Source organism: Capsicum annuum, chromosome 2 (genome assembly GCF_002878395.1).
Source record: "Capsicum annuum cultivar UCD-10X-F1 chromosome 2, UCD10Xv1.1, whole genome shotgun sequence".
Taxonomy (NCBI): domain Eukaryota; kingdom Viridiplantae; phylum Streptophyta; class Magnoliopsida; order Solanales; family Solanaceae; genus Capsicum; species Capsicum annuum.
In genome coordinates this window covers 128,197,961-128,214,586 of record NC_061112.1, presented here as the reverse complement: position 1 = coordinate 128,214,586, position 16,626 = coordinate 128,197,961, and the positions used below count along the sequence as shown (strand labels likewise).

General features: G+C 33.7%; 2 protein-coding genes across 2 annotated transcripts; both read left to right on the top strand.

Annotated features, from left to right (window-relative positions):
- Positions 1–676: 676 nt before the first annotated feature.
- Positions 677–1,319, top strand: LOC107858156 (ethylene-responsive transcription factor 12-like). The gene is made up of 2 exons (XM_016702867.1): positions 677–743; positions 793–1,319. The coding sequence occupies exons 1-2, from the start codon at positions 677–679 to the stop codon at positions 1,317–1,319; spliced, it is 594 nt and encodes a 197-aa protein (XP_016558353.1).
- Positions 1,320–5,111: 3,792 nt separating this feature from the next.
- On the top strand, positions 5,112–16,266 carry LOC107859355 (MACPF domain-containing protein NSL1). Its single transcript, XM_016704338.2, has 7 exons — positions 5,112–5,708; positions 6,915–7,153; positions 7,745–7,949; positions 13,049–13,132; positions 13,223–13,406; positions 14,492–14,658; positions 15,341–16,266. The coding sequence occupies exons 1-7, from the start codon at positions 5,433–5,435 to the stop codon at positions 16,028–16,030; spliced, it is 1,845 nt and encodes a 614-aa protein (XP_016559824.1). The 5' UTR covers positions 5,112–5,432; the 3' UTR covers positions 16,031–16,266.
- Positions 16,267–16,626: the final 360 nt, after the last annotated feature.

Genomic DNA, 16,626 nt, shown 5'->3' with positions numbered 1-16,626 from the left:
TTTGAAAAGTTACTTTTATAGGTATTAAAATATCTCACGGTCTAAAAAAAAATTACACTATCAGTGATATTAATTAATCTCTTGATTAATATTGTGGACTTGTCAGTTTTCAAGTATTCTATGTTTGCGAAGGTTCTATGAAAGATGTCTGAACTAGTAGATTATGTTCATGGAAATTACTTTAAGATGTCCTGTTGAGTCATATTTTATTCAGCCACGTAGAATTTACTTTTAACACCTAAACTTAATTTTTACTTATTTATCTTTCTTAACATTTTTAAGAAGAAGGGGGCGGGTGGTGACGAATTTAGAAAGTAAAAATTATGATGGAAGTGGGGATAGAAGAAAAATGAAAGATAGAGGTGGAGGGGTATGTAAAAGATGAAGAAATAGGGGTGGGATATGAAGAAAATGGTTTTATTTATATCTATCTATATATATAGATATATTTTAAATTTGCATCAATTTAAGGAGTGAAAATAATATATTTTATAAATATTAAAAGAATAAATAAATAAAAATTAAATTTAAATATTAAAATGAATTAGGAGGAGAAGTTCAGTGAGAAAAATATCTCTTTTCCCTGTAATCTAAGGTCCGTGTTTTTACTTATTTAAGTCTGAGATCTGTTATATCTACTGTTACTTGTCTGTCAATACGATCGGTCCATTTTCCGATGGAGCAGAACAAAAAGAGTGACGCGCCGGTGGCGGTGGCGGCTCCGGCAATCGAGACAAGAAGAGGTTCGTTAGAGAGGGGTAAAGAAAAGGTCACGGGGAAGGTATGCTGCAGAAATCAAAGATCCTTATACTAAAACACGTGTATGGCTCGGCACATTTGATACCCCGGAGGAAGCTGCCAGAGCCTATGATGCAGCAGCAAGGGAGTTTCGCGGTACAAAGGCCAAAACCAATTTTCCTCGGACGCTGACGCCGTTAAATCTCAGCAACCACGGCGGTGGATCCTCCGTTAGTACTGCTGCGAGTTTCACGGATCTCAAGCGAAACAATCAATCTCGCCGTTTTCCTATAACCGGAGTTTCTGCTCCGACGGCGGCGCGTGATTATCGTTATTGGGAGGATTTAACTGCAGCGGAAGTGAGTAACTGCGAACCGAGTAGTCAAAAAGGGACGGTGGCTTTCTTAGGTGGGGGTGATAGCGTGAGTGGGTATCCGACACAGAGTGAGTCTGAGTCATTGTCCATGTTCAGCTACAGCTTTAACCATGTAGAGAAATCGACCATCGCCACCAACGTCGGAGAACATGTGAATGGCCGTCTATTTCTCACTACGAATTTTGTATTCATCTCCGTTTCTTGAATGTTTGCAAAACAAGTTTATACTTCATGTTTTTAAAATCAATCAACACATTAGGTTGTACATGTTAATATAGTGCTTTTCACCCCGAAAAATCAAACTCTTCCCTTGACATTGAACAATAACTATACCCTTCTCTTTATTTCATTCAATGTTTATTTTATCATTATAATTTTAATTTTATATTTATATAATATCTTTTTATATTATATGTGATAAATATTTTTTTAACATAGATATTATTAGTAATTTATTTAAGTTTATTAATTTTATAAGTAAATTAATATTTTTTTATAAGTTTATCATAAAATTTAATGTTATTTTTTAAGATCATTATTTTAATATTATATATATTCAAGAGTCGTTTAGTGTGAGGTATAATTATAATAATTTAAAAATAAAATTTATAATTATTTATCCTACATTTAATTAAGTGTATTAGGTAGTCTCAAAATTATTTATCGCACTATTTATACCACAGTGATGAGATAAGTTATCACACATAGATATTAGTATAACTTATTTTGTGATAACTAATCCCGGAATAACTTGTTTTCAAACAATCCATCCCTAAATATGTGTGTGTATATATGTATGTACATGCATGTACGTATGTTTTCATGTTTTATCACTCTCTTGCTACATTTATTTTATATTACTTAACTTTTTGCTGATATAACACAATACTTAAGAAAATTTTACTTAGAGAAATATTTTGCTAAATTAACCTTATTAATGATAATTTGAAACTTTAAATTTATTTATACTGTTACTTTATATAATTATTTAACACTAAAGGGTAGAAGAAAAATATAATATAAATCTCTTGATTTCACAAATCGAGTAGATAAATTAAAACATCTATTTTTAGTATGAGAATCAAGTGATAAGAAACGATATTATCTATTATTTATATCAGTAAATAAGTTATGATTGTCATTAATAGAGTATTACATATTTTATAATTCATATAAATAAATATAATTTTTAAAATTTGACCTTATTTTTATTTGAGAAAAACATCTAGTACCTCCGAACTATGACCAAATTTGTTACGACACACGTCAACTTCATGGGGGTCCTATTACCTCTTAAACTAAATTTTAACGTATTTTTGTCAATTTTTTTAGATAACGTAATACCTTTGGTCAATCATTTTAAATGGCGTGACACCTTTGATGTGGACTCTATTTTATGTAATAAAAATGTCACATTAGCACAAAAATTGACAAAAATATGCTAAATTTGAGTTCAGGGAATAGTAGGACCTCTGTGAAGTTGGATTGTGTCGTAACAACTTTGACTATAGTTCGAGGTGGTACTAGAGGCTTATCGCTTTCATTTATTGTTTGTATTTTCTGCATTGAAATATGTTTATAAAATTAGTATTACTTATTATTTTCATTTGTAAAATAAATATTATAGTTTTGATTATTATTAATTAAACTAATTTTTTTATCATGCTAATTTACTTCATAAAGATCATCATTAGGTTATATACTTAATCCTTAGTATTTCTTACTTTTTTTCCTAGAAGATAATGTTTATATTTTTATGAAAATTTTGTTATATGATTTTTTTTTAAATAAAAATATGATGATTTTAAAGAAGTTAAAAAAAAAAAGAATAAAAAAATTGATGATAAAATGGTAAAATAGAAATTTTAAAAAGTTAATTAGGATAAAGGGAGAAGTATAATTATTGTTCAAAGTTAAAAGGAGAAGTTTGATTTTGGAGAGGAAAAATGATTTTGACGCATATAGTACTATATAATATTGTATAAGAGTATATATTACATTATGTGGTACAATAATTATGTTAGGTAGGTATATTTTTGAAAATTAACTAATACCCTATTGAGAATATTCTTAATACATATTCGTAAGGTCTCTTAGATAAATAATTTAAGTTTCTTAGTATTTGGTTATGAAACCATAGATGTAATTTTTAACTAATTTTATGTAAAAAAAAAAAAAAATGAAGGATACAAATTAAGGTAAAATACCAGAAAGGAGTGCCTTTATGTTCTCTCCTCTATTTCAAAATAATTAAATTATTGAGCTATAAGACACTCTTTCAGAAAAATCTTTTTGGACATAAATTATAGGTTATTTTTCATTATTATTTTTTAATTGTTTTTAAATTACTCTCTTAAAAAATATGAAGTACTTAAGAACAGTATTAAATGAAAGCGTAAAATTTTAAAAAAAATTCAACACATCTCTTGAAAAATGAATAATTTATTTATTTGAATATTAAAAAATAATTCAACAATCCATTTTTTTTGAAATGGAGAGTAATGGTTAAGAGTCTTTTATTTTGATATCTATGTTACGGGACATAATATTATACTCTCTCCATTTTAAAAAAAATGACCTAATTTAACTTGACACGACGTTTAAGAAAATAAAGAAAATAAAGAAAATTTTTAAATTTTATGATCCTAAATTAATGTAATGTCAAATTTAACAGAATGTCATTTGATCTTATGATCTTAACCATACCATATGAAAAGTTGAAATTAAAGTTTTGCTAAAAAATAAAAGGAGTCATTATTTTTTAAATAGATTAAAAAAATCTATCATTCTTTTTGAAATGGAGAAAGTATTTGTAATACTATTAGGGGTCGTTTGGTAGAGTGTATAAGAACAATGCAGAATATAATGTATTAGTAATATTTGCATTAGTAATGCTTGTATTAGTTATACATGTACTGTTTTTTATACATTGTTTGGTTTGATGTATAAGAAATAATACATCTTACATAATTTCTATAAAAAAAATGTTTGTGTACAAAAATATCCTTTTTTTTATTTTGTACATTTTTTTTTTGCAACAGAGTTCTTTGTCGTCTCAAACATAATTAGTATTGTTGAACTAATACATAGAGGTTTAGGATTAATTGCAAGACCTTTATCTTTGCGTATGAAATGTTACGTTGACGGATTAACATAGTCGAAACAAAAATAAAATATAAAACGTAAAATTAAGAAATAGTTTTAATTTTTTTTAATCTTTATGATAGTCTTGTTTCTGTTACTACTTCCTCCGTTTAAAAAAGAATGATTTACTTTACTTTTTAATCCATTTTAAAATGAATGACCCTTTTCTTTTTTGGTAATACTTTAATTTCAATTTTACACGTGTCATGCTTAAAATCACAAGATTGAAGAACATTTTAATACATTTGACACAACTTTAATTTAAAATCATAAAAATAAAAAATCTTTTTTACTTTCTTACATTTCGTGCCAAGTTAAATTAGATTATTTTTTTGAAACAAAAAGAATATTTATTATGTTAATATTCATTATTTCTATATTATATTTTTTATAAACTATTTTTATTTTGGACATCAATTTCTCCACCTCACTTTTGAGATAGTGCTACTATTGCATTTCATTAGCTAATATATTTGGATATTAAATTTATTATTACTATTACATAATTAAAACAGTGAAACAAAATGATTATGATGAGACTATGGTAAAAATTTACACACATCTGATTTGTATACAAAATAATTCTTTTATCATAATTATATAATTAAATTAAGTAAAATATATATTAATTAATTATAATTAAGTAACATGAACTTTAAATTGCGTAAGTTTTACCTGACACCACTTAGGTGTTGTGTAATAGGTAGGGTCCAGGCGCCGCTTATGAGCTATCTCCGTTCACATTTGCCCAAAAAAGATCCCATTTTATTCTATTGTCAGTCAAAGTCAAACACACGCCATACAATTTTAGCTAAGCTGCCTTTTTCCATCACCAAATGACTTTCCTCCAATTTTTAAGAACTCAACTAAATGACAAAACTATCCCTCCATTCAACAACCCACCCACGTCAACTTGCTCATCTTTTTTGTCATTTCTCAATCCCCAGCTCATACCCACAATGAATGAATAGAGACAAAAAATAAAAAAGGCAAAAAAAAAAAGTAAACAAGAATTGCTTTCTTCTTTCTCCATCTCTAAATTCTTGAATTATACCCCCCAAAAAAAGGCAAAGAGACTCGTATGAAGATGGAAAATTTATTTTTACTTTAATTTTTTTTTTTTCAGATTCTGAGACCCTTTTGGGAAATTCGAATTGGGTTTGGATTTTCTTGGATGATGGCGTTTAATCCTAGTAGTAAAATGGACCCACAAACGGCTGCTGAAAAAGCCGTTTCAGTGATCGGGTTAGGTTATGATTTGACTAGTGATATCCGGTTGACGGCATGTAAAACCGGTCCGACCGGGTCCGGTTTGATTGAGGTTGATCAAAAGTCGACTAAGGACTTGGTGGTGCCTGGTGGGGTGGTGGTTTCTAATGTTTCGACTTCTATTAAGTGTGATAAAGGTGAACGAACTAGGTTTCGCTCTGATGCTCTTTCTTTTAATCAGGTAAATAAATTTTTTGTTTCTGTTTTTCTGCTTTAAATTTTTTTACTTGTATTTATTGAGTTTTTTGGGAACTGGGTAACTGTGTTTTTTTTTTTTTTTATAAAGATTTTGTATCTGATGCTGTTCATTTGCTGAAAATGATTTGAAAAATGATAGTGAAGAGCTCGTGATCAGTTCAATTTTGATGGTTTGACTGAATTGCTTTGAGGAAATGTAATTTGCTTTAAATTAGGACTGGAATTGTTTCTAAAAAAGGATGAAACTTGTGTGTTTTTCTTCCTACTAGTGGAGTTGGAACACTTCAAATTAATTTTTGTTTGTGATTAACTGATGCTTTTGAGCTGAGGGTATATGGAAATAGCTTCTCTACCTTCGCGAGTTAGGGGCAAGGCTGCATATACACCACCCTTCCCAGACTAGAAAAGTGGGATTACACTAGGTATGTTGTTTGATTAACTGATGTGCCCAAAGATAGAAAGAGTTACTAGTGTTGCTATTTCAAGTCTCATACTTGAAGAAAAAGTAATGTAGCTAAATTCTGGTGATTTAAGTACAATTTGGATAGAGGTGTTAAGCTATCTAGTCTTGGATAAAGTTTTGCTCGGTTCACGTAGTTGCATGTGAAGGTTTATGGTAACAGTTGGCCATAAAATAGGTCTTATTGAAGTATTGGTTATTGGATAAAGTTTTGTCTGGTTGGTGTAGTCACGTAGTTGCATGTGATGTTTTCTGGTAGCATTTAGGCCATAAAATAGGTCTTCTAGAAGTATCGGTTATTGTATGACAACTAAGTACGTCTATCTCTTTGGCTTCTGGAACTTTGTCACTGTTCGAATTCAACTTTGATAAATGAGGAGATTCAAGTTGTTAAGTGAGATTTGTTTTTACCTATTTTGGGGGTGGAGTAAATTTCCCTTTTGTTTCTTTTAAAAGAAAAACAATAATTTAAGAGGTCAGTTTGCGTTTCCTCTGGGGCATTTTAGTTTTTTTGTGCAGTTATGAGCTATCATGATTGTTTCCATTTGATAATTGCTTGGGAAAGATGACTTTTTGGTACCTGTTAGATTAAGTGTTGAAACTTGTTTAGCGAAACTCCAATAATTATGCTTTTTTTGATAATTCATTTCAGCCTAATGTTTTCTACGTTCCTGTGCATATCTGACTAAACTTACCTTCTCTGACCTATCATCTGCTCATTGCATTCAGATGTCAGAGCAAATGAATCAGGAGTTGTCACTGTCCGGTAAGATACCTTCTGGTTTGTTTAATGCGATGTTTGGTCATAAGGGATGCTGGCAAAATGATGCAGCTTCGACAAAGCTTCTTGCTTTTGATGGTTGGTTCATGACCTTGTACAATATCGAGTTAGTGAGATCTCATCTAACACTATCTGAGCAAGTGAAGCAAGATGTGCCTTCTTCATGGGATCCTCCTGCACTTGCAGAGTAAGAGCTTCTCATCCATAATTGTTTGAACAACTACTTTTCATGTGCCAGGATTTTATACATAAAGGCTGTGTGTGTTTTAAAAATCTCAAGGATATATCTGGTACATGCTCCTTTATGAAATAGGACATGAGATGAATTGGATTCGCAGAAGGTCTGAATTAGGAGCTGCAAATTTTAGCACAGAAGCATCTTTTCCCCATATTGTGCTTTGTGTTTGGAAACTAAGGAAAGGAAGGGAAAGAAGACAAACTGAAAAGGATGGATATCATGGAGAAAGAGAGATCTGAGATTGTTTCTTTTGGTTGGGTAAATTACATTAGGATATTATTGAGAGTAAAGATCTGTTTCCTCCTTTAATTTTCTTTTCCCTCCGCCTAAGTCAAATGAGAAAATATTCTCTCCTATGTGTTTCTGTCCGAAAACATTATCAATGCTTTCCGCTTTTTCTATCATGAAGTAGTGAAACTTTTAATAAGGGAGAAGGGAATGGAAAAAAAAATGACTGATGAACTTCCTATCGATTATAACTTATATACTAATGTGGATAATGGTGGAAAAAATTAACTATACACTTGTACGGTTTTCCAGGTTTATTGAAAAATATGGCACCCATATTGTTGTTGGTGTAAAGATGGGAGGTAAAGATGTAATTCACATAAAGCAGCTGCAAAGTTCCATTCTTCCGCCAGTCGAGGTGCAGAAATTACTTAAGCAATTAGCTGATGAAAAATTTTCAGAAGATGTAAATGGATGCCAGATAGCAAATTCTGTTAGATCCTCTGACAAATCAAAGGTAAACTAGATCTTATATTTCATTCTGTAGTTCAACTTCCTTTTCTTTTAATGTGTAGATTGTGTGTGTGTGTGTGGGGGGGGGGGGTGTGTGTGAATAGTGTGTTGACTAATGTTTGTAGTGTAATATTTTACCTAACTTCATAGTAAATAGTTGAACTTGAGTACGAGGAGCATGTTCTTTGTATTGATTCAACCAACTTTTCCATCATCAATTGCGGAAACAAATAAGTTAGAATATTTTACATGGAAAATGTTCCCGTTCAAGGGAAGTAAAACCACGACTAACATAGGAAGGAGCTCTTTCAAAACTTTACTAAAACAAATGAGCAGCTTTTGGTTATAATCTATAATCTAAAGAGACTAAATCGAGCCATTAACACCAATCTACAATCACTTTGACCGTAGCTACAACTTCAAGCTACCTCTAGCTAAAAGTACGATGTTTTCTCTCAGAAAATCACCTAAGAACAATGCTTCTAGAAAAAGCAAATTGAATTACAAATCAAAACAACTTGTAGCATTCATGGAACTTCAACACTAGTTGTAGTTTTGGTTCTTCAGTTTTATCTCTCTTCTTGCTCACATTAACTTGCTTTTGCTCTCAAGCTGCTCTCACTATAAGTGCATAAATTTGCAAGGAAGCAATTTCTTCAATATATAGAACACGCGCTAGCAACAAGGATTAAGTGATAGACATGAATTGGACAAAATCTGCTAACCCTAGAGTATAAAGGAAGTATTGAAGAAAACTCACAGCTTTCCTTAAACAACTCGTATTTTGACTCTACTTCCTTGTAAACTTGGACTTCACACTAACATGCAAGATCTGTATCATAATAAAACATGTTACACGTGAAAGTGACTCCTAGCTCCAGTGGGATCAAGTACCAGACATGTCGACAGAACCACATCCAAGGACCAGGTTCTTCAGCTTGTGAGACTCGGTCCAAAATAGCTTTATTGTTCGTTAATCATCAAAATCAAATATCAACATAGATTCTTTAATGTTTCCTTTTGTTGTACCACCTAAATGTGGAAAAAAATATTTAAGGCATGACAATGAGTACATACTCAAACCTTTAGATATTTTCAGATGCTTGTTGACTTGAGGATGTCTTTTGCTTGCCCAACTAATTCTGTCAGTTCTAAGATATTTCAGCTTACCAAGGGCATATGACCTTTGATAGGAAGATTTGGAGGGCATTGATTAGGGTAGAAGGTCAGTAATCAAGTGTTGCCACACTTTATGTGGGAGAGGTAGGGGCTAGCCTCTTCCTCCCCTTATTATTTTGTAACCTCTTAGTCTCTTATTAGTATTATTATTTAGTCACATAATGTCTTATTAATATTATTTAGTAGCACATAGTCTCTTATACTTCAATGTGTATTACACTTTGCTTCGTACCTCGCTATTTTTCTGTCATATTTTTGTTGCAAGCCTTCTTTGACAACCTTTCTTTTAAGCCGAGGGTCTATGAGAAACAATCTCTCTACCCCACACAAGGTCGAGGTAAGGTTTGTGATCAGATCCTGCCCTTCCTAGACCCCAGTTGTGGGTTTATTCTAGGCTAAGTTACTCGGACTCTTTACTTTCGGTGCCGCACCCGTGTCGACACGACATGGTCGTGGGTGTGGGATCCGTACCTGAACTAGTCAACCGATTTTGGGTACTTTGACCAAAATCGATTGGAAAAGTCCGAACAAATTTTAGAAATTCTGTAATCAAAACAAAAGTTAAGGTGAAATTGAAGAAAATGGAATACCTTGTATATAGAAATTTCTATGTTATTGCTTTTCTTTTTCTCTCCTTCCAAAATTTTCTTCTTGAACAATATTTTCTCCTCAAGTTTTTCATATAATATCTCATAATTTATGTTTAATAACTCTATTTTTAGATAGTTAAATTATTTTTTGCCAAATCCCCACACCCGTATGCATCCCTAGATCCATATCTCCGAATCTTTAAATTGACAATGTGAAGGGTCCGACCTCTAGAGCCGTACCCTTATCGGACAGCTGCACCCGAGTCCGAGCAACTTAGATACTAGGTACGTTGTTGTTGTAGGGTCATTAACCCATTTTACTGATGGGACTGGATGATTGGTGTGGTTTATGGCTGTTGAGGATTTAGGGGTTGCAAATGGTGTGTTGGCTCAAATTTGGGCGGATTGAAAACTAGTTAAATAAAAATGCGTCAAAACTCAAGCCACCCATATTTCATGCAGTTAAATATAGGTTGGGTCAGAAATGAGCTTTATATGTTAGAAAACAATGTCAACTTTTGGGATTAAAATATCGTGTCCAACGCCATTTATTCATGGCACAAATGTTGTTTGATTTTGTGAAAAGCCTTGTATATTACCGATTTAGAGTATAAACTTTTATTTTCATTAATGGGTAGTGTACGAGAAAGAAAATGTTAAAACGAAATAGGGAAGACTTATAAAAGTTACAATCATTATCTTTTAAAATAACCCCTTTTGACTTTTAAAGTAAAAGTAGTATATTTTGGCAATGAAATGCAAATAGAATTATGAGTAATGTTTCAAAAATCACTTAATAATGAATCAAATTTTCACGTTTTTCATTCCTAATAATTTTTTCCATTGTGCAACAAAGCACAATTACATATTTTACATAGGCGACGTATAGTAGGTAATAAATTACTCTATTTCCTTTTCTTTTCTTTCAATCAAACTCAATAACATTGGGCATTAATTGAGCATCCACATGATATGGAGCAATTACAGCTTACAGAGGACATGATCCTTGATAGGAAGGTGTGGAGGACGCGGATTAGGGTAGAGGGTTAGGGGGTGGGAGCGCGGCGGTAGTAATAGGGGAGTGCTCCTTTGGGTCTGGAGTTTTTGGTTCGTAGTGTTGGGGCTGTAGTTTTTGGGGTTAGTGGTGTTGGCTTTTTTGCATCCCGTACTAGTTTATTATGCACTTATCTTTTGTGTTTGTTCTATTGTTAGTTTGTTTTGTGCACCATACTAGTTTGTATCTGCTTACTTTTTGTATTTGTTATACTATTATTGGTCCTAAGCTGGGGGTCTATCGGAAACAACCTCTCTACTTCTCTTGAGGTAGTGGTATGGTCTGCGTACACTCTGCCCTCCCCAAACCCCACTAGGTGGGAATACACTGGGTATGTTGTTGTTGTTGTTGTTGCTCTTTGGCTCCAACAGAAGGATTTCTACTATAATGTAACGTGAACAAATAATGTCTAAGGTAATAATATAGAGTTGCTTGAGATATTGGACTAATCTTCAAAAATTCAGTTAATGTCCAAAAGAAGCTTAATAGATGAATTGTTTTTGGTAGCCTGTTAGGATTTTTAGGGAAGGATCGAGTCACAGGAATATCAAAATCAATGAACTTCAACTTTCGCTTGCCTTTGTTCTAATTCCTAGATTGACCTATTTTGTATATAATTCAGGTCGTTAAAGGGAAGTTGAAATCTTAAGAACGCAAAGGAAGAGTGAACTATGATCTCTTGTTTTTTGGTTCAAGTACAACTTGTTTTATTCCTCTTTAATAGGGAGTCTTATGACAATAAGTCTAATAATCCTTATGAAATTAGGAAACATAAATTCTATTCTAAAAAATAGCGACAGCTAAACCTAATCTTTATGAAACAAGGAAACATAGCTCCTCTTCTATATTAATAAAAAAAGCTACTAAAAATATAATTAAATACTTAATTTTATTGGCTTCCCTTCAGGCATATGTCTAGTGCACAAACACATCCATAACATAGCCTTAGCCTGATCACCTTTATTCAACCTATTTCCAACCCACATTACCTATTTTATTATGGATCGAGTATGGTTGGACCCATTTTAACCCATATTTTAAATGGGCAGGTTGGATATGGTTTTACAACAGGTGGGTTGAGCACATTTGGATAAAAATTGCCGGCACTAGTTTAAGTTTACATAAACAACAATTCAGAATAGACTTCTGTAGATTCATAGAATGATGCTGGCACTGAAGCAACAATATTCTGGCTAATATTAGTTATGGTGTTTGTTAGTTTTCTTTTCTTAAAGGACATTCAGAGTGTTCCACTGCCTCCACTCTCCAGTTAGTTTAAGCTAGTCTGCTCTCTTCTAAGATTGAGAATGATTTAACTATGCTATTACAATGGAAAAGATTTATCAATATGATTTTAGAATTTCTTGAAATGGTAAAAAGAACTACTGTAAATTTATGTGCAAAGTCATACTCCCTCCATTTCGATTTATATGCATAGTTTAGTTGTGCACTAAGTTTAAGAAAGAAAGAAAGATATTTTAAACTTGTGATCTTAATTATACCATACAAGACTTCTGAAACTTGCTATATTATTTGTGTGGCTATGAATGGCTTGTCATTAGGGACAAAATGGGAAGTTCAAGTTAAACTTTTTCCAAATTTAGAGAAGTGCCACTCTTTTGGATAGTGCTAAATAAGGAAATAGTGTCATTATTTTTAGAACGGAGAGAGTATTATTTATCGACAGTGTCATGGTAGGAATAATGTCAAACAATACAATGTAGTGCTAAATCAGATTCTTGTAGAAACATTTATTTGCTAGTGATCAATATTTTCAAGAGAATATAATACTGAAATCTGGACAAGCAAAAAGGGGTTGAGGGATGGAAATGTATTCTTTGTTATTATGACTGTGCCACTAAATCTACAAGCCCCCAGTCATAATGGTGATGGAACTAAGTTATGTATGGGTTGATCGAACAGACTTAGTGTAGATAGTGGCATGCCCATGGATTTCTCTAGGAAAGGTAAGCAAAATGGATAACACAATTTTCATTGTAAAACTTCATAAAGGGCTGCCCGGTGCACTAAAGCTACTGCTATGCGCGGTGTCCGGGGAAGGGCCCCACCACAAGGGTGTATCGTACGCAGCGTTACCTTGCATTTCTGCTACAGGCTGTTTCCAAGGCTTGAACCCGTGACCTCCTGGTCACATGGCAACAACTTTACCAGTTACTCCAAGGCTCCCCTTCTCATTGTAAAACTTCATTACAGGTATTTTTTACACTGATCAAACAAATAAATGGTCTGACAGGAATTTCAATTTTTTACACATGACAGGATGAAAAATCAATATTCTCAGATCCTCATCTACCTTTTGCAAACTCAATGAGACCATCTATTATGTCTCACTCAAAAGCTGATGTAAGATTGTTTTGTTCCCTCTGAAACAAATTGCTATTGATCTGATGATAAGCTTTTTGTAAAGGATTTGGATTTGAATTCGTCATGCAGGATCTACTAAGTATTCATATCCGTCGAGGAGGTCTTGATTTGGGTCAAAGTCATAGCCAGTGGCTTCCTACTGTATCACAGTCTCCAAATGTCATATCAATGTCGTTTGTGCCAATCGCCTCACTTTTGAGTGGTGTAAGGGGCAGTGGATTTCTAAGCCATGCAATTAATCTTTACTTGCGATGTGAGTATGTCTATTTCATTGTTGCTTTCTTATTCTGGTGGAAATGGTGCTCTTGTACGCCTGGGTTTTTGGCTATTCATGTGAATATAATGAGTATCTAAATATATCAAACAAGATCTAGTTTATTCTCTTCTCGCTTGACCCACACAATAAATTCCAGCACAGCAGACGGAAGGAATGGAAAATGAGAAGGGAATAGTTTGTGAGTATTTGTCTTTAGAGATCAGCTCGGAGCCTTAGTTTACCTGATGAAGACAGATAGATAAATCACTCGCCGGTGATCTTTTGCTTTGAATTCTTCCCTCTTATGTATGTGGATTTTGGAGCAGCATTACAGCCTTATACAACGAATACTTTGTTGTTATTGATGCCGGCGTAAAACCATTTTTTTCCTGTTATATTGATCATCTTTGAAGGGATATTAATGAGCCATCAGAAACTCTAATTTGCTAAAACAAACTATTGAATATTGGAATGAGGCTGTTCCAAACAAAGCAAATAGCTATCAAGAAATCATATAACTTGCACTATCTAGTTTGGGATTTTACCACAAAGGGATATGGTGGGATGAATGGATCCCTCCACCGTTAACCATAGGTCTCGGGTTCGAGCAGCGGGAATGGAAAAATTTCTCGTAGGGAGTGCGTCCCTCTTAGATGGACCCAATGTTGCACGAATCAGGATTATTCAGGTCAGAGTTCTGAATGCCAGATGGTTAAACTAAAGAGTTTGGGGTTGAGTAGTTGTTATTGCTATTTTTCGTATATGTCATAAATATAAGAATGTATTGGAATACAATTAGGCTGTCTGCGTTAGTTTAATGAACAGCTGAAGCATCACTGGATTGATGATAGTAGAAAACCAGTTGAAGAGTCCCATGTCGTGGACAATGAACAAAAACACACGTGTGTGCTCTTATAAAATATTGTGTCAAGTATTTTGGTAATGTATTAAATAGAAAGGTTGGAGAAGTTATCCCGTTTTGTGTCAACTGTTGTGAAGTTCTTTTCCATTTCTTCTTTCATTTAGAGCTATATGACTTTAATCTGCTTCTTATCTCTGATATCAGTTTTTTTTTTATGCAGATAAACCGCCAATCGAGGAACTTGAACAATTTTTAGAATTTCAGTTACCTCGGCAGTGGGCTCCAGCATATAGTGATCTTCCTCTTGGGCATCGCCACAGAAAACAAGCCTCTCCATCCCTGCAGTTCACTTTGATGGGTCCAAGGCTATATGTCAACACTATAAAGGTATATCTTCATGTGTGAGTAAGAACATCAAGAAAGCTTTTTTTTTTACTACTCGGGATTTTCAAGAGCAACATTTTAAAGTTTTCGTATTTATCAGCGGAGAGACCTAACTATAGTTAAAAAGTTCTCTTTTCCCTACTTGGAAGGAATAAAAGGAAATGCAGCAGGAGCAGTTCTTTGTTTGTTTCCTGTGCCTTTCAAATGTTCGTCAACTAGTTTTGTTTTACCAGTTTCAAAATTTAGAAAGAGGGTGCACTTCTATTATGAGCTTGATTTATGGCAAACCTTTATGTTATTTCTCCTTTTATCTATTTTGGAGTAGTAGAGATGATTATTAGTAGAGATGATCATTTTCTCGTCTTGGTGATTTTTTACCCACCAAACAATTTCTAGAAGCCCTATTAAATTTTTACTCTCGTGTTCGGGGAATAGGTAATCTACCCCTTTTACCTCCCGAGAGGATAACCTGTGGTTCAAAGTTCATTTTTACTTCAAATACGGATAAACTTTTCGCGGAAGGAGTTACTATTGTTGATTGTGTTCTATGATCAGCATTTCTAAGATCTTAGAGGGCTGAAGATTAGCGTAACCAAAATCAAGATAGTTGTTATTTTAGGAACATCTTAGTAGGGGTGGGAGGTCTGAATGATCAATCTTTTTTCCCTCTTGATAATATTTGCAGGTTGACTCTGGAAATAGGCCAGTAACTGGAATTCGGTTATACTTGGAAGGTAAAAGGAGTGATCACCTGGCTATCCACCTTCAACATCTATCAGCACTTCCTCAAAGTATCCAACTAACAGATGATCTTAGCTATGAGCCTGTGGATGAACCAGTTGAACGAGGGTATTTAGAACCTGTCAAATGGAGCATATTTTCACACGTTTGCACTGCTCCAGTAGAATACCGCGGAACACGAATAGATGACTCTGCTTCTATTGTGACCAAGGCCTGGTTTGAGGTGAAGGTTATTGGAATGAAGAAGGTCCTCTTCCTGAGGCTGGGATTCTCGATGGTCGCCTCAGCGAAGATCCGCCGATCAGAGTGGGAAGGACCAGCAACCACATGTCGAAAATCTGGTTTGATCTCAATGCTGATCACCACCCCTTTCAGTACGAAGCTAAACCAACCACAGAAGCCAGCAAAGGTGGACTTGAATTCTGCGGTTTATCCTGGTGGTCCGCCTTCACCGGCAAAGGCACCAAAGATGTCACACTTTGTTGACACAACAGAAATGGTAAGAGGTCCGGAGAAGTCACCTGGCTACTGGGTGGTCACTGGTGCAAAGCTCTGTGTAGAAGATAGCAGGATAAGAATCAAAGTGAAGTACTCCCTCTTAACCATATTTACGGAGGACTCATTGTTGATATAAAGGATTGAAAGATTGCATTTCATGTTGTTTATCTTGCTCTTTATAGGACATTGTGTATATTTCTTGATATGATAGTTGCGCAGATGCAAAATGTGTTAGCAGGGTCAAATTGGCCTAGTTAAAAGTTTTAGTGTGTAAAAGTACTTTGTACTTTTTGCTGAAAGAAACGGAAACAGTTAAACTGTTATTGGATGTACATGTAACTCTCGCAAAATGTACTTGATTAGTTCTGATCATTGCTCCTGCCGAGTATATTTTTTTTTCGTGTATATTATACATTCGTGCTTGAAAATGTTTTTAAGATGTTTTGAAGTAGACAGACGCCACAAAAGCATCCAGTTAGCATCTGATATTTGGAGGAGTTCTGTTGTGTCAGGTGCATAGTATTATTCTTTTCAATTTCATGCACTGCTTATGCATATCATATTAATTACAATGAGTATAACCTTCAGGTACTAATAAGGAAAGAAGCAAAATTTCTAATATCATGAACATCATTTGTCCTATGTTGACAAAAGGAGCGAGATCCATAGTCGCATCAAGATTCGACGACGTACATTTTCAGCCTCGCTTATACTATTAGATCGCGTAAAAGA